Source organism: Fundulus heteroclitus, chromosome 12 (assembly GCF_011125445.2).
Source record: "Fundulus heteroclitus isolate FHET01 chromosome 12, MU-UCD_Fhet_4.1, whole genome shotgun sequence".
Classification (NCBI taxonomy): domain Eukaryota; kingdom Metazoa; phylum Chordata; class Actinopteri; order Cyprinodontiformes; family Fundulidae; genus Fundulus; species Fundulus heteroclitus.
Window position 1 is genome coordinate 11,126,504 of NC_046372.1, and position 25,619 is coordinate 11,152,122.

General features: G+C 41.4%; 1 protein-coding gene across 1 annotated transcript; it reads left to right on the forward strand.

Annotated features, from left to right (window-relative positions):
• Window positions 1–25,361, forward strand: lzts3b (leucine zipper, putative tumor suppressor family member 3b). The gene is made up of 8 exons (XM_021320265.2): window positions 1–211; window positions 7,169–8,132; window positions 12,288–12,758; window positions 12,847–13,014; window positions 16,179–16,307; window positions 18,989–19,180; window positions 20,841–21,071; window positions 23,433–25,361. The coding sequence occupies exons 2-8, from the start codon at window positions 7,287–7,289 to the stop codon at window positions 24,747–24,749; spliced, it is 3,354 nt and encodes a 1,117-aa protein (XP_021175940.2). The 5' UTR covers window positions 1–211; window positions 7,169–7,286; the 3' UTR covers window positions 24,750–25,361.
• The last annotated feature ends 258 nt before the right edge of the window (window positions 25,362–25,619 follow it).

The following is a 25,619-nucleotide window of genomic DNA, read 5'->3' on the forward strand; positions in this document are numbered from 1 at the left end:
AGGTGGGTGTGTGTCTCTCAGCTGATGCGCGTAACCACCGACCGACTCCATCATCAGCATCCGACGCTGACAGCGGTCGAAGGCAACCGAGCCGCGGCGGCGACGCAGAACCACTCAGAGCCCGGCCGAGCAGCGCCGACGCCGCCGCCGTCTTGTGACAACGCTGCTGTCTCCAGGCTGCCATCTTACCGACCAGCCAGCTGCAGAAACAGTGAGTAGCCTTTTGATGACGGACCGCCGGGATGCTACAATCGGTAAATCAAAGCTGCTGCATGATACGTTGTCAATGTCAGCGACGCCGTGCGTTTTGTTTCGTGTAGATGGCTTGTGTTATCGTTTGCTGTCTACAGCGGAGGGCGAGAGTTTTTTTTTATTTTTCTTGTGTGGCTTTATTTTGTTTTCTTTCTATTTTTTTTTCTTTCTATTTTTTTTTTTTTTTTTTGTTCAGTCAGAGGCCTAGTCGGTAATTGTCAGGGAGCGCAGTGGATACAGGGCTTGATGCGGATGCTGCTAAAGCCGCCCTTGCCGCCCAGGGATGCAGAGAAAAGGGAGAGCGAGGGAGTCGTGAGGGGAGGGGATGGAGGCAGAGCAGCACATACAGCCAGGGTTTTTTACTACTACTACTATTCATCCGAGTGGAAGTAAACCTCTAGTAAATGGGCTGACAAAGGGAGGTGCATGACATGACTGCATCTATCTATCTATCTATCTATCTATCTATCTATCTATCTATCTATCTATCTATCTATCTATCTATCTATCTATCTATCTATCTATCTATCTATCTATCTATCTATCTATCTATATATCTATCTGATGGGGTTTTAATTCCATTCATTGCAACATAAAAACCTTTTACTTGATTTCCACCTTTCCTACACAAATAAAAAAAAATACCAGTGTGGAAAGAACTCCTGTCCTTGTGAGGGTTGTAACTTCTTTTAGGCGGCGATTTGCTTTTAATTTTAGCTACGGCAGGAGGCACCAATACACAGAAAATCCAACGCTAAGTCGTTTCAGAATGTTTTGCATTACGTACAAATGATCTAACTAACATACACGGAAGAGGCCATAACCTGGTTGTATAAACGTGCACAACCATGAACTGATTCTTTGTGGAGTCTATCGGCGCGCCACATCTTGATTTGGGAGTCCACTCTGCTAAAGGTCCTATAATGTCTTTGTGAGGACATCTCTTCTCCCCTGCCTTCTTTAGGTGGCCGTGCATCTTTTCTGATGGATTGAGTTCTTACTTCTAGATCATTCCCAAACTTTACCATTTCTTCTGGTGACATCTTTTCTTTATTTGAATGTTTTCTTCGGCTGACTGCAACAAGAAAAAATACATTCTCGGTTCAACTTTATTATAATAAAAAAAAAACAATTTGAAGTGCCTTTCAGAGCCTTCAAGGACACTGTACAAATCCAACAGCACATGTAATGTCATCATGGCCAAGCATGTCAATTTTAGTTTCATCAGATCACAGGTTATGCCTCAAGAAGTCAAAGTATTTATCCTGGAGTGTGCTTAAAATTTTTATTTGTCTGATTTATATGATGCAATACATCCACATAAGTGGATGTATGTAAGCTAAAAGAAGCCATGAGGACATCATCTGGACTTTCCAAAATTGTTTGAAGGCAAAGTAATCTAAGCTTATGCAAACATCTCTAGTTAAATAGAGTAATTACAATTTTTTTTTTGGAATGTAGCAAAATATAAATAGTTTTGGTAAACCTATCTGACCAAAAACAGGACAGATTAGGTCTTATTTAATGTGAACCAGAACCAGAAATGTGTTTGTATACACTGTACATAAATATCTGGCTTCAACCGTACGAAATACTAAATATTTTCTTCTGTACTCTTCTCCTGACTGATACTTTTGTACAATGTGATTGAATGGCTCATTCGCAATGTCTCTGTAAACTATGGTTTTAGCTAAGGAATGCAAATTGGCAAGGGAATTTACAAAGATGTATAACCAGCTCCAAAATCTTCAACTTCATCTCAAATCAGAAGCGGGGTGATTATAATTTTGATGCTCCTGCAGCCATATCAGAAGTGGTTTACTGTAAGGAAAGCAGGCTAGCATTGCTCATGTAATAGCCAGACCTCAACCGTAGCGTATTTAGGTTAGAAATACTCACACACACACACACACACACACACACACACACACACACACACACACACACACACACGTATATCTTCTTTTTAGACCGATGCATTGTATTTTCACTTTATGTACACCACAACTAAATGATTTAAAGGTGAAAAGTAATGCATTCAAAGACCATTAAATGTTCCCTTTAAGGTGAATATTTTGTGCTAAAATTTGTGAATGCTGTATATACTGCACCAACAAATCTAGAGATTTCAGTGTGAAAAAGTATAACATTTTAAAATAAAAAAATGTGTATGAACCTTGATGGGAACTGGTTGTTATACAATCATTCCGCCTTGCAAACTTTTTTAAAAAAGCAAAACTGATACGGCTTTTATATGGCTAATGCATTTCTTCTCACCAGAGCTGTAACGGGGAGAAATGTTGCCTTTTTATTATCACTATTAATCGGGCATTCATAAAGTATGGTTCAAACAAATATTCAATTACCCAAATTACCAAAGAAAAAAAAAGTGTTGGTGTTTTTTTGACAGTAACAGTTTTTTTTTTCCTGTTTATCTGGCCTATAATGTGGAAACGAGGCCACACAGCATCATGACAAACTGTACTGAAGAGTTGCTATAAATCTAACACATCAACTCTATGACGCAGCTCTAAAACATGCAGTTCATACCAGCAGCGATGTAGATATAACGACCCACACTATTCACCACAACCTCAACACAAATGAGCTTCGGTTGAAGTCTTGAGTTTTATCGCTGCTTGATCTGAAGGCAGTTGTACCAAAACAAGTGGCTGACAGTAAAACCAGGCATAAGCAAAGCTTGGTGAGCGTATTTGCTTTTCCTGAATGTGTGCACCGTGTTGGAAACGGTAGCCTTATAAGGGTAGTTTAAAAAAAAAAAAAACTGGATTATCCATTTGTTGCACAAGTACTGAGTGAAAATAATGGGTTAGCCTTCTGAGAGACAACACATCTGATATATATATGTACTGAGTGGAAACTTGAGTTGGCTGTCTTCACTGAAGTTTGTGTTCATTACAGAGCTTGTGTTAAGTACAGGATTGTTTGTCTTCTGTTGTCGTTGTTGTTGTTGCTGTTTTTTGGTTCTTTTAGAAATAGCGTTATTTTCTTTTCATTTGAGTGATGCTGATGGATGGAACTTTTGAGTGGTTAGGGTTAGATTCACACGGGCACAAAGGATTTATTTTTACTTTGTATTTCTTGACATGCTGGTAAAGATGTGTATAAAGCCTTAAAATAAAATAATGCTTTATCTTTTCTTGAAAGAATTGAGAAGAACTCTGTTATTTTATTACATTTATCGAGTCGAAGGGAAATAGAATCCTATCTTCGAAAATTATTATTTGTAAAGAATCACAATGCGGAACGGTGCTTGGTGCCCCTGCTGGTAATAAATATAAAAAAATTGCTGTTAGGACAGCAAGCAGTTTATATAGCTGTTATCAAAAGATGAATAGTTTATGTTGCGTCTCACGTTTTTCATTTAAGATTTAATTTACCTGCATCTATTTCGAGGGTTTTCTCGTAAAAGCTGCAAGATTTATTTTAATGAAATGTCCTGTTATTTTACTTAGTTTCTGAGGCCATGCACTCTACCAAGGTGGCCCAAAGTATCACAGACTCCACTGTACTTTACAGCAGGTCATATACGCTTTTCCACATATTCATGGTTTGTTTTAACCCAAAAGTTAAAACAAACCATGAATATGTGGAGTGTTTACAGCTGAAAAGTTAAATTTTAGTCTCACCTGGTCAAAGCACATTGTTCCAGTTAAAGTCCCTGTAGAGTTCAGTAAATTAAACACGCTTATTTCTGTGATGGCTGGACAGACAAGGCTGTGTTGACATCCCTACCAAACGTCTGGTTATGGTAGATGGTTTGTTTTTATGGAGACTTGGTGACCCCAAGATGGTTGGATCTTTGCTGCAGTTTCCTAACATTGAGGAATATAATATGCCTCTATGCCACATCATATTTAAGCCTGTCGCAATAACAAATTTTGCTGGACGATCAATTCTTCTAATAGTTATAGCGATAAACCAAAATATTGTCATTTGGAGGCCTTTTTCAAATAATATGATGATGGCATAGTAACGCATGTATAGATTAAGTGGTTGGGTGCCATCATTTGGCTAGAATCCAAAAAAAACTCCCATACTGCAGCGGTCGTGTTCGGTTTTGACACCAATTCCATTTTCTTATTCAACTAGCGTTTCTCTGGCTTTCTCTCATGAGGCTCTCATGCTGAACTTTGTGACAACCTCACACAGGATCTAACTCCTCCTACTAGGGTTGTCAAAAATATAGATACTCTGAAAAGTATCAATACCTAAATGCTGTATCCGGATACAATACTAATAATTTGGCATGGTATTGATACTACATATTTTGCAAATCAGGCAAATCAAGAAGGGAAACTCAAAGATCTTGACAAGCCTGTGTGCAAAAAGTACTTTAAAGTAAATATTTTTATCCCCGTGGTATCAAAAATGATATAGAATGTTGAATATTCTCCAGGGTATTTATATGGAGTTTGAAATTTTCGTATTGAGACAACCCTACCTCCTGCAATGAGGAAACGAAGGGTGAGGGGTGAGTAGACACTGGTGCACCATGCTGAAACCTTTTGTTATCCAGTCTCAGAGAGCGAAAAGGGAAGCATAGCATGCATACATAAATTATCATGATTATTTTATTTATTCATGTGATTAAAGTTTATCGTGCGATTTATTGATTTATCCCTTATCGTGACAGGCCTAATCATATTTATTCAGAAAAACAGAAAGCCTTTAAAGAAGTTTTGTATTTATTTTAAAAAATACTGAGCTGACTTTGTTTTAGGGATTGTTAGGCATAATAATTATTGTGCTAATGCTGATTTTGTTTAAAAAACAACAACAATATTTGATGACATGGGATCTTTATCATAGCATATTCGGGGGGAAAAATAGACTTTCTTTACCTTTCAATGTGAAATTACAGTGCCATGAAACACTAAATCTAATGCCTTGTTTTGCCAACTTGATGGTACAACACCTTCGTGCTGGCCAGAGCCAACGGCAGCAGTTTTGGTTTGGTTTAGAGATCACGGTTTGGTGCCCCTCCTTTAACATTTGGCTTTCGGGCGAGATAACCAGCTGCATGTATTAAAGTTTCGTACATATAGGCTGTTCAATGTTAACTTATGTTACGTAGAAAACTTTATTAGTAAACTTATCGACAATTGCAGTATGTGTTTCCTGTGTAACCTAAATGTATTTATTTTATTGTATTCCACAACTTTTAGCATTATAATGCAAAGTTGTTACTGTTCATTTACTAGAATTGAGTCTTTTTAAGAAGGTCCAATATGTGGAATAACAATTAAAAATGAAAATTAGAATCCATTTGGAAGTCACAGTTCACAGTGTTTTCTGCCTCTAGAGGTTCGAAAAATACTAAGTTTACCCATTTTATTGGCACCGTAAAAATAGGTTTTTTTTATAGGTTCAGTGGAGAAAAGATGTGACAAAAAAATGCCCTCAATGGGTCTGGTGAGGACCGGTGTATATAGATTTGGCTGCTGCTGCTGGACAGTACAAGCAAAACATGAAGCTGCAAAGAAATTTTTCTTAGAAAATTAAAAAGTTTGCATTAAATACATACAGTTACACAACATCTGCTGTAGCATTATTTGGTAACATTGCTTTATTTCAATTAAGCAAAAAAGAAAATCAGGCCCTCATTATAAAACAAGAGCTCAGCTGCAACATGTTCTACATAAAAAACAGCAGCTTTGTTCCCCGCAAACAATACAAACACGATCTAAAAATCTAATTATTGGATATCTATTTTCTCTACTGTTTCATTCAAAGATTTCTTATCCTTATATATATATACATATATATATATATATATATATATATATATATATATATATATATATATATATATATATATATATATATATATATATATATATATATATATAGTTCACAACTTTTCAGGAGGAAAAACATTGAAAAAGCTGAAGCAAGCCTCTGATTAGGATGTTCCAGTTCCACCATATGTCGTATGCCAACTTCAGCTTGCAACAATAACAAAACCCGCCTGCAAATTATATTTAACTGTGCTGTAACTTAGGGAACACTCTGCAAATTGATTTAAACACAAACCGCTTAATTTAAACATTTCTTCACCTACCTGTGTCGGATCGGCTCATTGCAGCTCATCGGTTTTGTCTCTGGAGGAATGTGACTCGAACCTTTATGTTCCTTTTGGTCAGCAGGTGTTCTGGTCTTAGAACCCCCCCCCCCCCCATAGATGACATTTTTGCCCGGTCTCTCTTTATCATTGTGAAATCATGAACACTGACATCAGCTGAGGCAAGTGAGGTCTGCTGTAGTTTAGTTTTCTTTGCCTTTTATTTATTTTGATTTTGTTTTTTGATTGCACGCTTTGACTAATTCTGGTAGAACTGTCTGACCCACTCCCATGTTTACTCCAAGTGCTCTCGCTGTAGTTTGCTTGAATCCCAAAGCTTTAGAAATTGCTTTGTGGTGATTTTTTTGGACAGGACGGGATCAGTTTAAATGATTTCTTGGCAATATTCAGGCCTTGGTGTGTGGCTGTTGAAACTGAACTAAATATAATCTGATTAATAAAAGAAATATGTAACGGAGAACAAACGCCAGCACTGTAAGCTAATGCAATACAAGAGGAACTTATTTTAAGGCTTTTAACACATCTTTCCGAAGGGGTGATTGTATATCATTGGAAAAACTCCCACTATACTTCTATCAAAAACAAAAAAAGTTGCTACATGATTTTTTTTCATTTAAGTAGAGATAAACCTTTTTTTACCCCTACAGACTAATCTTTGTGACCCTTTTGGTTTTAATCGTGTGGGGGGGGGACGAACCAATGTTGCCCCCGTTTGTGGGCTGGAGTCTAATTTGCCACTAACATTGTATAACTAGTCACAATGCCGCTATAATATTGTATAACTGCTTTCGTTTTTCTGTGTTCCTCTAGTGTGTGTGCCCCCACTACCTGCATTAGGTTGTGATGACCCACACTACTTCCAAATGTATCTGTGACCCCTCCCCAATCCTGACTCCTAACCTCTAATCCCTGACCTTTGACCTCCACTATGGGCAGTGTTGGCAGTGGGGTGGCAGGAGAGCAGGAGTTTGCCATGAAGTCCGTGGGCACGAGGACCACCCTGCCCCGAGCCCCTCCTCTCTCTCGCCGTTGCCCTGCAGACCGCAGCTGCAGCGCCGAGCGACTGCCCCGCCCCCCGGCGACTATTTCGGACGGGACGGCGTCAAGCGATGAGCGAGGCAGTGTTAGTATCGGGACTGGGACCTGCACTGGGACTGACCGGCCAACAGAGACGGCCTCCTCAACCCACACCGAATGTACCATGACCGCCCCCTCCAACAACAACCAGTTGGACTGCGGCAACATAGCTGTCAGGAGGGAAAGAGAATGGGAGAGGGAGAGGCAGCGCGAAAGGGGCAGGGACCGGGACCGGGACCGGGACTGGGACCGGGAGAGGCTCGAGAGGGAGCGCGAGAGGGAGAGGAACCGGGAGAGGGAGCGGGAGCGGGTGGAGAGGGAGAGGCTGGAACGGGAGAGGGAGCGCGAGAGGGAGCGGGCCAGGGAGAGGGAGAGAGAGAGGATAGAGAGGGAGAAGATAGAGAGGGAGAGGGAACGAGAGAGGGAGCGGGAGAGGGAGCGGGAGAGGGAGAGGCTGGAGAACGAGCGGATGGAGAGGGAGAGGGAGAGGGAGATGCAGATGCAGGCGGCGGGTCTGGATGTCTGTGGAAACATTGTGGGTCGAGGAGTCGGCGAGAAGACCAGTGTGGGCATGAACCACCACCAGCACAGGGAAATGGTCGCAGCCAGAACCGACGGTGAAAACGTGCCGGTCGGCCACAACCCGCCAAACCACAACCCGCCCAAGATCATGGCTGTGTCAGGAAAACTGGAGCAGGTAGTTTGACACTTTGGGCTTCAGCATGGAGAAGCTACCATAAACTACATTAAAGCACAGGAATGAATAAATCTCATAATCTATCAAAAAAAAACAGCTTGAAGGACGAGTTCTTTCCTTCCACAGAGTGATTGCTTTCACAAATTTAAAGAAGCGAGAACATTTAAGTACTTGTCTAAATTGAGATGTATTTAACAGAAAACTCAACTTTATATTAAATAGAAAGATAATATAAAAAAACAAACATTTAAGGCAAGGTTCAGAATACACTTTAAACTAGTTAAAGTCCAACTTTTATGAGAGTCTCTCAGTAACTTAAGAGAAATAGGATAATGGTCTTAATTTTAACTACATTTAACTAATTCTTATACCTAATTTTAATCAGAGAGGGGAAAGCTGCAACCACCAGAACAGAACGGCCACTAAACGAAAAACTGAGCTACTTAGTTTGTGGTTCTGGATCACTCCTCGTGAAACCGACTTAGGCTCTGTTCATGCTGCTTTCACAGTCTCGTTCACTCAGCAAAGCAGCTGCTGTTTCGAGTCAGAAGGTAACTCCAAGTGGAAGGCTGTTGGTTCTGGCTCTGTCCGTCTGATTTCTTGGTGGCAACTCACTTTGGATTCTAAGCCAGGGACGGGTACCACCGGGAGTTTTTCTCGCTAAGTCTTTGTCGCTAAGTGTGGAGAGAAAACAAAAAAGTAAAAAAGTAAATTGAAGTAAATTCAGAGAAAAATGAGACAGGCTTCACCACTAACAACAATATTTAGCGTGACTAAATCTCAAGAGGTGATCAGCCTTAACTCTGTTTCAGTCGAGCGAGGCTTATTGCTGGGTTTAGTGATTATGGATTGCTGTGTCTGTGTTTAAACACCTCCTAGCTCCAGAGGAGGTGGAGCCTTCAGGGAAGGAGACGTCACGAGGAACTGATCGGCCAATCAGAGGCCGACTTTGGAAATGTCGTAGCTATGTCAGGTTACACGGCCAAGGGGGAAAAAAGTAATTTCATAACTCAATTTTGTTATTGAAAGAGACCAAAAATCTCAACAAACCATTCAAACACAAAATTGTTTTACTGAATAAAAAAAGAGAAGTTTATATATTAAAGTTTAACACATTTAGCAATGTTTAATAACTAATGATAAAATATTTCAAGCTTACTGAGGTTCTGAATCCACCAAATACGATGATTAATTTTCGTGAAACTTTTACATATATGAAAGGCATTCAGACAAACTCTTTTAGAGCGTTTGAAGATCTCTAAACACCATCTGAGTGTGAGAAATGGCTCTTATGAGTGGAACTGAAAGGTACTAGAATAACATTTTGAAGTTACATGGAGAAAAGCAGTTGTTGTCAACTGCAACGTATGTGACAGGATTACACAGCATTACATAAAATACATCTTTTACACCAACTTACATAGATAAGAAGTCATGTCCAAGATGTTTGGGTATCCATGGAGGTGAGCACATTCAGAGGAGGCATATAATTGATTTAAGGAAGAGTTAACAAAGTTTACATTCAAAAGAGTGATTTTGGAGGGAGTGATGTCTAAGTAAGATGTGTCTCAAGCCACAGAACAAACAAACAATTTTACTGTATTATTATCTTCATTAAAAAAATATATTTGTTTGATAGAAAATTTTAGATTTAGAGAGAAGTAAGAGTAAGAGTAAACCAAAACACAGTTTGCAGCCTTATTCTGTTCTATTGATGCCCTTGTGTTGTGGAAATTTCTTGTAAATATATAAATATATATAAATATATATATATATATATATATATATATATATATATATATATATATATATATATATATATATATATATATATAACTGCAGTTTACGGTAGTTTACATCTTCTAAACATGCTACCTGAGTGTTAATGTCAATATAAATTTTTCGTGTGCAGCTTGTTTCTAAACCTTTAAGACTTAAAATATATAGAAATAGTGCTAATCACCGAAATCAAATGGTACAAAGTTATCTTGACATTTATATATCTTTTCATTCAAAACGGCATGGCAAATTCATTTATTTAGCATCATTCATGCACAAGGTAATCCAAAGTGCTGTACATGACATCAAATGAAAGACGGAAAGAATATAAAGCAATAAAAGCATTGCACAAAAGAAAATAAGAGAATACAGATATTTAAGGCTTAAAAGAAACACATTTTATTATTTAGATTCTTTGATCAACAGCCGATGTAAATTAAAAACCAATCAGTCCTTATTTAAAGGAGCCAACAGTTTTTCAGGGAGTTTGTTCCAGAAATGAGGAACATAGGAAATGAAATGCTGCCTTCCCTTGCTAATGCCTGGTTTTCGGAATAGGTCACTGTAGAGGAGAGGGGTCTACGTGGTTCTTACTTGATGAGCAACTCAGAAATGTATTTCTGCCCAAGACCCCATATTGCTTTATAGAACATTAGCAGAAATATATTAAAATATATTCCAATAATATCCAACAAGGTTTAGTTGTAGGTAATTCAGTGTTGAAGTTGAAGTAGTCCATGCTATGTTAAGTGCAACCATTTTTCTTTTGCACCTTTCTAATTATTTGTGATTTGGCTATCAGTACTCTGAAGAAGTAACTACATTTAAAAAAAATTAGTTTCTGCCTCAGTGAGCTTTTTAGAAGGATGAAAAGGTAAACCCTAAAGAAAACAAAGTAATAGCTGCCAATGAAACAAATCTCATGCAAGGAAAGATTTTCAATTATTTTACAAAAACAATGATCTATAATATTTTTCTAAATATAAAGAAAAACTATTATTTTATGCACTAAAACTGGGTTGTCTTTGTTTACATTTGAGTAAAAGATCCAATGAACAATGCATTGGTCCATTCAACTGAAAAAAAGTAAATCATTTCATCAACAAAAATTACTTTAAATTGGTTTTCTGCCGGAAGATAAATTAAAATTGATTTAACTGTCTACAGTAATAACATCCACCCACATTCTTTAACTTTAGCACACCAGTTCCAAGAGTTTCACAAACAAAACCAAAAATATAATACAGTTCTGTGCACAAGTTTACATACACTCATCATGGCCATGGAGGTCGCATTAATTTTGGGTCTTTGCAGCCATCAAGAAGCTTCTAGCATAATTCTGGCTCAATATATGCCCTTTCTTATTGGTAGAGTTAATTTAAATTGTTTGATTTTCTGGATTTTTATTAAAATCCACAAGTTTTCATTACCGTTTGGGTCAGGGTGTTGGAGCAAGCTTTCAGGAACGTTGATGTAAATCTTCTAAAACCACTTTGGTGTTTGAGATCATTGTTTTTGAGGAACATCCAACTGGTTTCTATCTGAGTCGAACTGTCACCCTCAGCTGACAGGAAATAAGTTATAATGTTCACGAACAACCCAGGAACCAACAAGGCTCAAGCCTACAAGAAACTGGAAGCTGGTGGGAAAAAAACAGTGTCGGTGTTCACAGCTAAAGTGAGATTTACATTGCTGTAGGTTAAAATGTTTGTGATTAAGAAACGTACCAGCCAAATGGTATGGTGGCGGCAGCATCATTCTATATAATGTTTTTCTTTAGCTGCGGTACTGGTGATTTGTACAAAAAAGATATTAAGTAGCAGGGCTGCCTCCAGATTCCTTAACTTTGCCTTAAATAAACAGCTAGATGTTTAAAACCAGGACACAGTTGGTTGTTCCTGCAGAACAGCGATCCCAAACACATCAAAAATTATCCAGAAATGGATAAAACATTAAGATTATGCAATGGTTCCAACCTCAACCCTAACAAAAATGTGTATACCCTGTTTAAAAGCTGGGTCTAAACAAGAACTTCAAAAGAACTTGTCTGTCTTCTGCTTTCGTGAACAAAAACCAGCCAGGATTTTACCAGAACCTTGATGGTGGTAACAAAAAAATGGGGTTTCCCAGCAGCCCGTTAAGGAACATTTGACCAGATCTTAGCAGCATGTATATATCTAAAGCTTTATAGGATTTCATGGATTGGACTGTGACATTTATATGGATGATGGGTGTACATAAACTGAAGCTGTGATTCATTTTATGCACTTTGAAAGTTATCTTTCAATGCTCAGTTTGACTCAAGCATTCACAACAGTGTATCTGCCTGTGTAGACATGTAAATCATTTAAAATCCTTCATCCTTCTCCTTCGCAGGCGATGCAGAGCACCTCCGGCCTCGTCCGTCCCTCCGCCTTCAAGCCGGTGGTTCCGAAAAGCTTTCACTCCATGCAGAACCTGGTGGGCCAGGCGGGAGGGGCTGGGGGTGAGGGAAAGACCGACGCCAGGGGCGAGGGGTTCAGTGAGGGCAGAGTAGGTAGGAGAGGCAGGGATGCAGGGGCAGGAGAGACAGGGGAGGTGCCAGAGGCCCTGCTCCTGGACCAGGACAGTCCAGTTAGGGTCAGTAGGAGCGATGGAGGGGGAAATGGTACCGAGGTGGTTCAAGGTGGGATGTCAGATTCGGGGAGAAACTCCCTGACCAGTCTGCCCACCTACACAGGCTCGGGGTCTGGCTGTGGGCCCCCAGCAGTCTTAGGGCCCCTCAGTGCTTCTACCAGCCACATTAACAGGTTAGGCATGGCGGGGGCAGCTGCAGGTCTGGACAAACTGGATAAGCCTGGCTACCAGGTAGCTGTCATCTGATTTGTTTTAACGCTTAATTCTCCCCTAATATTTTGTTGAAGCATCGTCGTCATGTTACGGCTTTGTCCTGCAGAACGGGCTGAGCGCCTCAGACAGCGGCCGGTCCTCCTCGGGGAAGAGCTCCTCATCCTACCAGAGGCTGAGCCACCTGAGCGACGCTCCGGCACCTCTGCGACCCTCCCCCTCCTCCGATGACATCATCCAGGACCTCGAGGACCGGCTGTGGGAGAAAGAGCAAGAGGTGAGAGGGACCTTCAGAAACCCCGCGCTTGGTATTTATTCCAGATTGTTCTACAGTCCAAAACTGTCCAGGTTGCACCACAGTGGTAATGTCATCAAACTTAATAAAATTCCTTTGAAAATTAGTATTAGTTGGAAAGAATATGTGGGGGGGGAAAGGTGCCAAAATGTAAAGAAACAGCTTCAGAACGCCTGGAAAATATATGAATCAAGATCACTTTACAAATGAGTTTGTGTCATTACACTGCAAACATAGAACTAAAAATAAGCAAAATTTTCTTGAAATGAATGTATTTGCCCTTGATAGGAGCAGGTAAATAAGATTATTTGCCAATGGAATAAGCATTTTTCCCCCTAAAATTAGATAATTAGATGTACTGCACTTGAAATAAGATGATGGAGATGAATTGTTCCTATTTTAAGTGCAAAAGTCTTATTCCATTGGCAAATAGTATTATTTACTTGCTCAAATCAAGGGCAAATACATTCATTTCAAGAAAATTTTACTTATTTTTAGTTCTATTTTTGCAGTGTAGAAGCAAAACACAAACAGAAGAGAGATGACATGGGGCTTTTTCACAGCACCTTATATTTGACTTGATTTCTGAGAGTTTCAGGGCATTTTTAGGGCATCATGGCCCAGCTGATTCAATAAAAGTATGACTGAAAACTATATACTGCTCACATAAAATGAATTATAAATTGAAATCACATCAGATCTCCACTGGGGGAAATAAAATCCTGCTGGATATCTCTACTGATATGGAACGGGGTTAGGAGCAAAAGGATGCCTTATTGTTCAATAAAAATGAAAATATCTACCCATAGAGAACTTCATCCAAAGTCCCAGAGAAAGTGAAACTGAAAAAAACTGTTGAAGCAGACTAGTCCAAGTTGCTGAAATGTCATTGCAGCAACTCAAAATGGTAGTTAGTAGATGGTCATGGCCCTCACGCTTTTGTGCATGCCTGACAACGACGTGGCATGCTCATTATGAGATGATGGACGTTATCCAGGGATATTTCTGCCAGATCCTGACCGAGGCACAATTGAGCTCCTGGACAATGTGAGGTGCAACCTGGTGGCATTAGATGGTCCTAAACATGATCTCCCACAGATGTTCTGCTGGATTTAGGCCAGTGGGGTGTGGAGGCCAGGCCAGGACACTTTCTTCATCCTCCAGGAACTGCTTGCATGCTCTTACCACAGGAGGATGTTTCTTATCATGCCCCAAAAGGAATCCAGGACCCACTGCACCAAAAAGGGTCTAACAACGGATCTAAAGATTCCATCCTAATCCCTCATGGTAGTCGAGGTGCCATCGTTCATCCTGTACAGGTCTCTGCGTTCTCCCCAGACCAACCATGACCCACCACCAAACGGATGATGCTGAACAATGCTAAACAACGTTCCCTGCAGCTTCTCCAGAACCTTTCCCATCTGAGCTCAGAGTGAACCTGCTCTCATATGTGAAAAAATAAAACAGGGCGCCAGTGCCAAACCTGCTTATTCCAATATTCTTAAGCAACCCCAGTGCCAGGTAGTGAGCTCAGGGCAAACTAGAGTCTGTTTCCGATGGTTTAGACAGAGATATTCACGCCACTGGTGGTCACTTTGTAGGACTCTGGTGCTACTCATCCTGTTCCTCGTTGCATAAAGGAGCAGATATCAGTCCTGCTGATGGGTTAAAGACCTCTGATGGACATGGCTAGCTCTCAAAGGCACAAATTGATGTGACATTGTGGTGGGGTTGGACTGCCTGTGCAACCTCTGGGTTCAGGTATCGCCTCTAGCTACTGTCATGAGTTCACTGCAAAAACGGAACTAAAAATAAGCCACATTTTCTTGAACTTACTGTATTTGTCCTTGATTTGAGCAGGTAAATAAGATGATCTGCCAATGGAATGAGTATTTTGATCCCTAAAATAAGATAATTAGATTTCCTGCACTTGAAATAAGAAGACGGAGATGAGTTGTTCCCATTTTAAGTGCAAAAATCTTATTCCATTGGCAGATCATCTTATTTGCAAGCTCAAATCAAGGACAAATACACTCATTTTAAGGAAATTCGACTTATTTTTAGTTTTGTTTTTGGAGTGAATTGTTCAAGTTGTTGTTGGTGGACCAAAGTGCAGGTAAGTGCTTGGGATTCGCATGATGAGGTGAAAGGTGGTTTATTGTGAGGAAAACAGCAAAACCATTGGGGAACGTGACAAGGACCTGACCAGAACTGGAGGTGGCATAACAGAGGACATGACAATGAGAGTGAACGATCAGGCTGAATAAAAAGAGGAGACAGAGGGGAAGGCTGGTCAAGCAATTAGCACAGGTGAAAGGTGTAATGGTGATTGAGCTGAGGGAGTGAGAGAGCAATGATCTGACAGGGACAGGAGGAGAGCCGGACCTGACAAGAATACGAAGCCCTGGTGAATGGATAGACTATAATGAACACATAATGAACAGAATAAATAATGACAGGAGACAAGAAGAGAGGACCCGAATCTACAGACTGACAAGTACTAAAAGATGAAAAACATAAACCAAACGATCCCCAGGAACCTAAAAATCCTCAAAGACGTGGGGATCGTGACAGCGACCAGTAGTGACACTTACCCTGGTCAAATGTAAAACGACTGAAAAGCAGTCAAAAAAACGAGGGGGGGAGAAAATGTCTGTGGCCCTCACCTGCAAAATCATTCCTCTTTATGGAGTCTTCTAATTGTTGCCCTTTAGTGAAGCTGCTGTTATTTTCATACTAGAACAAATACCAAAACAGTCAACACTGATGAACAACACCCTCTACTGCTGAACTGACCACATTACAGAGGTTTAACAGGCTTGATATTCTACTCTGATTAAAGTGTTCATTTAAGTTTCTGAGCAGTGTAGTTAAGGAGTCATATGACTTGACAGAAAATATAAAATATCCTTTCCTTTAAATATGAAGAAAGGTTTGCTCTACTGTTCACATGAAGTTAAAAACTGTGCATCTGATTGTCAAGCAGCTATTCTGGCTCCTACTTACACAAGGAAGTTAGTCCCATGTTTTTGGTGAGTGTAGTAGTTTTTTTATCATTCTAATCATGGACTTCTGTTCATGAATCTTGAAGATTTTTTAGCTTTGTGTATTTAGCTTTCAGACCTAATCCATCCTTTTCCCTGCAGGTGCAGCACATGCGCAGAAACCTGGACCAAAGCGAGGCAGCCATCATTCAGGTGTTTGAGGAGAAGCAGCGCGTTTGGGAGAGACAGATGGACGAGCTGCGACAGAACTATGCTTCACGTCTGCAGCAGGTAACCTCATCTTTACGGAACATCAACATCCCAAGGTAGCCTGTGTGAAGGTTTGAAATTATTCCATACATAGAAACAAATGCTCTGTCCCTCGCACCCCGCAACTGTCTTAAGCAGCATGGCTCTACTTTGCTCAGAGGTTTTACACTATTCACTTTTTTTCTGAGCTATCAACATGGTGATCTTAAGTTCCCTAACTCCTAGCAGGTAGTTTGTACGTCTTGCTTCCCATATCTCCTGCTTTAATTCACTACAACTCGACTGCACCTCTCTAAATATCATGGGACACTGGTCCATGAATTTATAAGCCTTATTTGGCTCATCAGTAGCCATGGACAGCAACCGTTCACCTCAGATCTGAGCTGTTCGATCAGCGACCACCGTTTCTCTGGAACGTGTGAATTTGAGCTGTGCAAAATACCAAAGAAGGTAAAAGAAGAGGTTTTGATATCTGTACAAACAGTGCAGGGTTACATTTGGCCTTTTTGAGTCCTGCGAAAACGTCTCACTTTGTCACTTCCATGTAATGAATGCCGCTGTATTGGAAGGAGTAAAAGTCCAGATGTCTTGTGTTACGACTAAATACAACAAATTACGGCTTTCCCTGATAAAAGGATACAGACTCACATGCTTTCAAGTACCAAAGTAAGTGAAATGCAATCACACATATACTGTGGCTATAAAAAGTCTGTACACCCCTTAATATTTGATATTTGTCATGCTATCCATTAATGTTAATGTTTCATTGATATTTTACATGATAGATTACCAAATAGGGAATTAGTTGAAGGAAAATAATACATGGTTAAACATTGTTTACGAATACAAATGGTCAATATTTTATAGACCCACCTTTGGCAGTAATTACAGCTGCCAGTCTTCTGGGACATGTTTTTTTATTTTCCTCCCACAGCTTCCTTCATCTAGGGACTGACATTTTTGCCCGTGCTTCTTTGCAAAATGCCCTCAAACCCAGTGATACTGACTGATGGTGATGTCTGTAGCCATCATTGTAACCGATTTCAACAAGTAACGCTAAAGGCCCAGAAATTCTGCCATATGACCGCTGGAAATAGGCATCAACCCCTAGTAACCCTGCACGGATAAGTGTGTATAGATGATGGATGGATGTCCTACAATGGGCACAAGTGATAAACAATGAGGTCCTCTAATCTGCAGTGGTGAGAGGCAGGGGGAGACGGGGGTTGCAGCAGCCAGGATGGTGTAAAAGAGGGAATGATGGTTGAAAGGATACTCTGGGGTTACAGCCTGATCACACTGGAAGGAGACACTGAAACTGAGGATTTTTTTTCCACCTCTCGTCTTCAGTCGGAAGAATGCTATTCCAGCAGCATAACAGATGCCGACAATCACAGCTGTCATGATGAAAGCTTTACAGGTACACTTAAAGACATGCGAAAAGGAAAATGGTCAAACACGGGAAATCAGGATGGATTGGTGGCTGAGGGGCGACGTCCAGATAGCCAGAAGGCGGTGGACGTCCATCAGTGGACAAAGTGAGAACAATTCAGGAACATAAACTCGGTCAGCAACTTGAAGGCAACAGAGAGCAATCACAGAGCATCTACTGGCACAAAGCCATCAATAATCTGGCTGAGACTGGAGAACGCTCATGCACTGCTGCACACAGGTGAGACATGTAGCCATGGCTCAGGTGGGCTGAATAAGACTTATTGGTGAACAGAGTCTCGAAATGAATAACATGGTGAGAAGGATATTGTCCTGGTGGAGGGTGAACCTCTCCTTCAGTCTGATGTCTTTTGTTGCCTCTAACAATTTTTATTCCAGGCTTGCCCAGTTCTTAGCTCCCTCCAGCTTCCCATCAACCCCAACCGGCATCTCTCTTTCCCTGAAAACTCTGCTCATAGGATAATGCTTGTCAACACCACCAGTGTCAGTGTTGAGTGTGTGTTTGGGTTGTTGTGCAATGCAACTCTTCTGCCATATATAAGATTTTCTGTGTGAGCCAAAAGGTTCGGTTTCAGTCTCATCCGACCAGAGCACCTTCTTCCACATGTTAGCTGAGTCCCCTATATGGTTTCCCGGCAAACTACAAACGGGACATCTAATGGCTTCCCGTCGACGATAACTTCCTTCTGGTCAGTTGTCCGTAAAGATCAGATTTGTGGAGTGCACAACTATATTTTGTCATGTGAACAGCTTCTCACATCTGAACTGTGGATTTCTGCTGCTCCTCCAAAGTCAATGGTGCTTGGTCAGTCAGTTTAGGTGGTAGCCTAATCGGCGGGGGATATTGTTTCACAATTTAACCCTTTTTTTAAACTTCTCCACAGCTTTATTCCTGACCTGTCTGCTGTTCTTGGGTCTTCATGATGCTTTTTGTTCAATAATGTTCTCTAACAATCATCTGAGCACAACAGCTGGATTTATAAAGGAATCAAATTACACACAATGGACTAGATTTACTAATTAGAGGATGCTTGATGTTATTTAAGGGTATCGGAATAAATGGATCTGAATAAATAAACCGATTTTTATTAATGAATTAATGCCCTGTGTGCACGTTTTTGTGTTTACCTGTCAGAAAGATCTTGATACAGCACAGCAAAACTTGTATTTTTTAAAACAACACATTGTGAAAAAGCTTAAGGGGTGTCAATACATGTACAGGTAAATTGTATACTTACGTTCTCCTGTAGGTGACCCGCCGGGCCCAGCGCTCCCAGACCGCCCTGCAGGCCCAGATAACTCGTCTGTCCCAGGACAAGAGGAGGCTCCAGGAGGAGATGGCGGCTCTTTTGGCTCAGAGAGAGGAGCTGGAGAGAAAGTGTCTGGATTATAGGAAAGAACAGGCTGACATCCTGCCTCGTCTGGAGGAGACCAAGTGGGAGGTGAGACTCGAGACGTTTCACTTGGCTAGTTTAGTACAATGTCGGCTGGCCTATGTCCAGGTAGGGATAGCAGCATCTATGTCAATAAGGTGCCTGTTGTTGTCGTGATGATGACAACATGCCTCTGTCCGGAATATTGCAACTGGATATTTTGTTTCTGAGAATCAAATCAAAGAAGAGTCGTACTCTTGATTATCCCAAAACAACAATTTGAAAGAGTTTAAACATTATATTTAATATATAATATAACATACAATATTGTTGAGAAACGTTAGGCAGAATATTGCTATTGCTGTTGTTCTTGTTATCATATCCATATATGCAATCAATGTTCATATATTTTAAATTGGGGAAATACGTTATTGAACTATTAATTACTTTTAAAATAGTTTGAATTTAACATAAAATGGTTCATCTTGGTTCAAAAAGCTAAAAGTCCCTGTATTTTAGATATGTTGTAAACTTCAGCTGAAACAATAGAGTATACACACATCTACAGTATTTATAACATGCTTTCACTGAATAAAATATCAAATAAGAGTCCAGCTCCCTTTTTTGTCCTTCCTACCATTCAAGCGTGTAGATTTACCATGACGTGGATGACTCAGGATCTTCTTAAACTTATGCTTCTGGATAAAAGTGTAGGGACTTCCTGATCTTTAAAATGAGAAGTCGGTCAAAACCTGTGTCTTCATTGGCAGTTCCATTCAGACAAACATATTAGTTGTAGAAAGAATCCCAATACTGTTTATTTGCCAACACATTTTGGTAAATTATCCTGCTTAAAGACGTGCGGACAACCAGTTTTCAGTTTACCACAAACCCAACCGTTTTATTGAAAGCATCCTGGTATTTCAGAAATTCCTGGTGCACTCTGATGAGGGTTTCAGGCCCTTAGGTAAAAAAAAAGGCTGACAGCACCACAGGTCCTCTGCCGTACTCAACAGCAAACATGAGGTTCTTTACTACAGTCATTATTTGCGTATATCAGACCTTCCTGGAAGGTTTGTTTTTAAAAAGCTCGATCTCCCAGCAGTTCAGGGAACTCTGCATTTTAACTTTGGTGATAAAAGGCCAGAAAAATACTTTTTTTCTGACAAGCCTCCCAAACAGCTGACTGGCATGTAGATTGCATTTGATATTTCCTATGATTTTATTTTTTTACTAAGATGCCATTCCTTGCTCCATTTTTCTAACAGTAACATTTGGATCTCCATTACAATCTTCTTCATTGTGTTTTACTTCCATTGATTTTACAACATTTGGCAACAGTGTGAAATTTGGAAAAAGCATCAGTTTGTTCTAAATTAATAATAATAATTGAACTTTATTGATCTCACAATGCATAAATTCACTTCTGCATCTTAACCCATCCCCTTAGGGAGCAGTGGGCTACCACTGTGTGGCACAATCAGGGGTTAAGGGTCTTGCTCAGGGAGCCAGAGTGCCGTGACTGGGGATCGAACTGGGTACTTGCATCCTTCTCTGAGTGCAAGCAAGCTGCTCTAACCACTCGGCCACGACCCCCCAAATTTAATGATGTGTTAAGTTATACTGCCGTGATAAATTATTTATTTTAAAACCTTCTTTACACAGGGGTGCTAATAGTTGTTGACCAAACCAAACTTTAAAAAACTCACACACATTGTTCCTGTGGCAGGTGTGTCAGAAAGCAGGCGAGATCTCCCTGCTGAAGCAGCAGCTCCGGGAAAGCCAGGCTGAAGTGACCCAGCGGGCCGGAGAGATGGTGGCCCTGAGGGGTCAGCTGAAGGAGCTCAACGCCCAGCTGAGGGAGCGGGAGGAGGTCATGCTGGGCCTGAAGGACTCCTACAGCACAAAGTGTCTGGAACTAGAGAAGTGTGAAGGCGAGCTAAGGAGGACGCTGTCTGAGGTGGGCTTTTATTGCAAACCCCGACCCTACACTGCAAAAAGAGAACTAAAAATAAGTACAATTTTCTTGAAATTAATGTATTTCTCCTTGATTTGAGCAGGTAAATAAGATTATTTGCCATTGGAATGAGTATTTTTACCCCTAAAATAAGATAATTAGATATATTTCTTATGGGAAATAAGATGATGGAGATGAATTGTTCCTATTTTAAGTGTAAAAATCTTATTCCATTGGCAAATAATCTTATCTACCTGCTCAAATCAAAGAAAAATACTCTCATTTCAAAAAATATTTTATTATTTTTAGCTCTGTTTTTGCAGTGTAGGACTTATTCATGTTATATATTTTTTAAAAGCACAATGAGATTTATTATTCAAATACTATAACAGTCTGTCAACACCATTTGTACTATACCTCACGTTTGTCTCTGTGCTAAAATGAGCTTAAAACACTGAAAAGTTTCTGAATAAAATGTTCAAACTGACTCCAATTGAGTCATTATGTATAAAAAAAAATCGACATCTAAATGTGTTTGTGGATAAATATTTTATTACCTGTTCATGCAAATTGATAAAACGTCAGAGGTTAAGATTTTGTTGGTAGAAAATCATTACAATGGAGAAAATAAGTACACCTTTGTATTTGTGTGCACATTTTTAGAGTGACCCTACCTATTAAAAGGGCATAATAAAACTGGTTTGGGGTCGGGGCAGTGGTCCTCAACCCTGGTCTTTGAGGAGTACATGACTGATTTCATGGCCTTTAATCCAATTATCTGAGCCAAGACCACCACCTTCAAGGATCAGGGTTAATGACCGCTGCTTTGAGCCACGGGTTCGTGCATGAATCTCACAAGCACCTTCTTCTGTGTCCCCCCCCCCTAAGAAATCAAAGATTGAGGCTCTGTTGCTAAAGGCACAGAGGCATCACACGTTTCACTGACACCACCAAACTGCCATATCTCCTGCAAAACAAATCAAATTCCTGGAAATCCACTAAGCGGTGGGGTGGGGGAGAATCCTGTGTAGCCCACTCAGGTAAACTACTCCCTCTAATGTTAGTGCACCTATTCAAACACAGGGGGGCGTCAACTCCTCACTGAATGCACATTTAAAAAATTACAGCAACAAACTCTTTTCAGGGTGCAACAGAGACATTGTTTTGCTTTTATAGGTGCCTAGCAACATCTTGTGGTGTCTTGGAGGACTGACCATGGGTCATATGTGCAGACATTTTCCTGCATTTTGGATTAATTTGCTCAAAATTACATTCTGCTCATAAATACCAAGCATATACTTCCTTTTGGGTCATTGTGAGGATTTTCTACCTACAAGCACTTAACCATTGAACATTCTCCAACTCTAACAAGCATTTACTCACCGCTTTGGGTTTGCAAAAAGTGCAACGTCACGTTCTTTATGCAAGTCATTAGCTAATTTACAAGCAGTGACCTCTCAGGATTGATAAATTCACAACCACATTCACACTGTTGAACCTTTAACCCTTAAAATCTTTTTGAGGGCTTTAAAAAAATGTCTGCGATAGTTAGGGATTGAGCAGTGGCAGCTTTTCAGTAGGGGGCGCTAGGGTTCCACCTCTCTCAAGATTGCAGGACAAAAGTGTAGACACAGTAAACATAAATTACATAATAAAATGATATATACTTAATGCCACTAATCGGGCCTTTATGGAAGAGCGGCAAGAAGGAAACTATTGTTGAAAGAAAATGGCAAAAATATGGCACAGTTGCAAACCCAGCAGGTTATTGTTGAAAAATAGCCAGAAGAAGTTTGGGTCACATTTTTGCCACAAGCTATATAATGGACACGGCTAATCTCGGTTCATAACAGACAAAAATGTAACTTTTTACCTGTATACAAAAAAATTTTAATGCTGTGGAGATGTTTTTCTTAGACAGGGGCAAAGAAGCTGGTCCGAGCTATTGAGAAGATAGCTTGCGCTAAATACAGGCAATCCTGGAAGAGGGCCTGTTAGAGGCTGCAAAAGACTTTAACTTCGGCAAAAGGTTTATCCTTCAGCAGCAAAATTGTACTGAAAATATACCTGGAGCAAAAATAGAATATGCATCTTTTATAAAGGATGGATGTGCATTGATACTGAAATCCAAGACAGAATTTCAGACAAAACCTTGAAAATTCTTGTTTTTAGTCCTCAACCATCCAGTTTGGCTGAGTTTGAGCTATTTTGCAGAAATAGACTTCCAAAACATCCCCAAAAAGACTTAAATATGTGCTTGCAGCAAAAAAAGGGTCTAAACACAGTAACGTTTTGCTTTGAACTGTAAACTAAATCTAAAAATTAAGAGGTTTTATTTACAATGTGGGCCTTTTTTTTCAACAGGTGTCCATCCTGAGAGAGAAGCTGGGTGTTTTTGAGGCAGAGGTGCTAAGTTTGAAGCGTGCCCTGAATGAAGCGAGCAGGGGGGCAGAAGTGATCGTGAGCCCTAACTTAGCTGCAGCGGGGCTCTTGCCGCCATGGGGAGCCGTCCACTGCCCCAGAAACCCAACTGAGCCCTCCACCAGCTCGCTCACCCCCACATCCGACACCTTGCTTAGCCTGCAAAGTGATGAAGCTAAAGCCCAAAGGCAGGAAGCTCAGAGACAGGAGAGGCAGCAGCGCGAAGAAGCTCAGTGGCGCGACGTGCAGCACCGACAAGACACACATATGCAACAGGACATCCAGATGGGTCAGAACCAACAGATCAGGCCGGAGGCCCAGCTCCGGCAGGAGGCTCACCTCCGCCACGAGGCCCAAATCCGTCAAGAAGCTCAAATACGGCAAGAAGTACAAATGCGTCAGGAAGCGCACCTTCGTCAGGAGGCCCAGCTCCGCCACGAGGCCCAAATGCGCCAGGAGGCCCAGCTGCGTCACGACTCGCAACTCTGCCAGGACATGCAACTGCGACAGGACGGCCATCAGCCACAGCGGGCCCAGGAGGGTCACTGGGACGAAGCGGGGGAGCTGCGCAGGCAGCTCGAGCAGCTGCAGTCCGTCCTGCGCTTGGAACGCCAGCAGCGCGAGCGACAGGCGCTCAACTTTGACCAGGAGCGGCACACCTGGCAGGACGAGAAGGAGCGGGTCCTGAAGTATCAGGCGCAACTGCAGCTCAGCTACGTGGAAACGCTGCAGAAAAACCAAGCTTTGGAGAAACGGATGAGCCAGCTGGGCGGCAAACAGACCACAGCCTCCACCGCCGCTGTCACCGCTACCACCACCACCTCCCCCACCTCCTCCAACTCGCCACCTCCACCAATAGCCATGTCCCCTTTGTCTCCTCAGCAGCTCCCTTCCTTCTCTGGTCCATCCTCTCTTTCTGGTCCATCCTCTCTTTCCGGTCCTTCGCCCCTTTCTGGTCCTTCACCCCTTTCTGGTCCCCCTTCCCATTCCGGTACTCCATTTCTCTCCGGTCCTCCCTCCCTCTCCGGTCCCCCTTCCCTCTCTGGTCCCCCGTCCCTCTCTGGTCCCCCATCCCTCTCCGGTCCCCCTTCCCTCTCCGGTCCTCCCGCCCTCTCTGTTCCCCCCTCCCTCTCTGGTCCCATTGCCCTCACCCTCTCGCCTCCCTGTGAAGACCAAAAGGGCCCCCCGTCGCTCCACCAGCTCGCTCCCCCCTGGGCCGGGCCGTCGCGCCTGGAGAGGATAGAGTCGACAGAGATATAAAACGCAGCTTCACGAAGCGAACGCTCTCTTCTTTTTCTACACGCTCAAAGCGGCGAGGCCTCTCACCCATTTCAGCATCCAGTAGAACACAAGGTCTAAAACAATGCGAAACACTTTTTCAAAGCAACAAAGCTATCAGGAACAAACATCATATCAACAGGAAGCCGAACCCGTACTCTTCTTCACTGTCGCTGAGTTTTCAGCCTCCTCAGAGGCCTTTCTGTCTCTCCGAGTGTTGCACTCTGATACATTTTACGTGATCAGAAACGTGCGCCGCGGTGACGGATGGTAAGAGCGGGGGGAGGGGGGGTGAAAAACAAAAAAAAACAAAGAGAAAATAAGTTTAACTTACAGCACTAACACATGCGTCATTAAATGCCCGTGCTAGAAAAGGAACAAGACAATCAGGGATATTGTCAGAGATGATCAACAAGAATTATATTGTGCTGTTTATTCATTGTAAGTCTGTGTCACTGGTTATGTAAAAAGTAGATTTAGTGGTCGGAGTGTGTGACGTCAACTTACATTTTTTGGCCAGAGAGCGCCTTACCCCGTCCTTCCCAGCGAGTGTAAGAGAATAAATCAGTGCTGGGAGCCGAAGAAGAAGAAGAAGAAGAAGAAAAAAAGATAGAGAGCGTGGTTATTTATTTTCAATGCTTTAACGGTAATATCAGCAGACCAGCTGTGCAAGACTATAATACGGTGCTGGGCTGTTTTCTTTTTAAATCTCAGCAGATGTTGACCTCTAAGGTTTCTCTCTCTCTCTCTCACACACACACACACCCACACATACACACACACAGAGGGTCCAACCTACGTGACCCATTCAAACACGAAGACCAAGAGAATTTATATTTTCTACAAATTGAG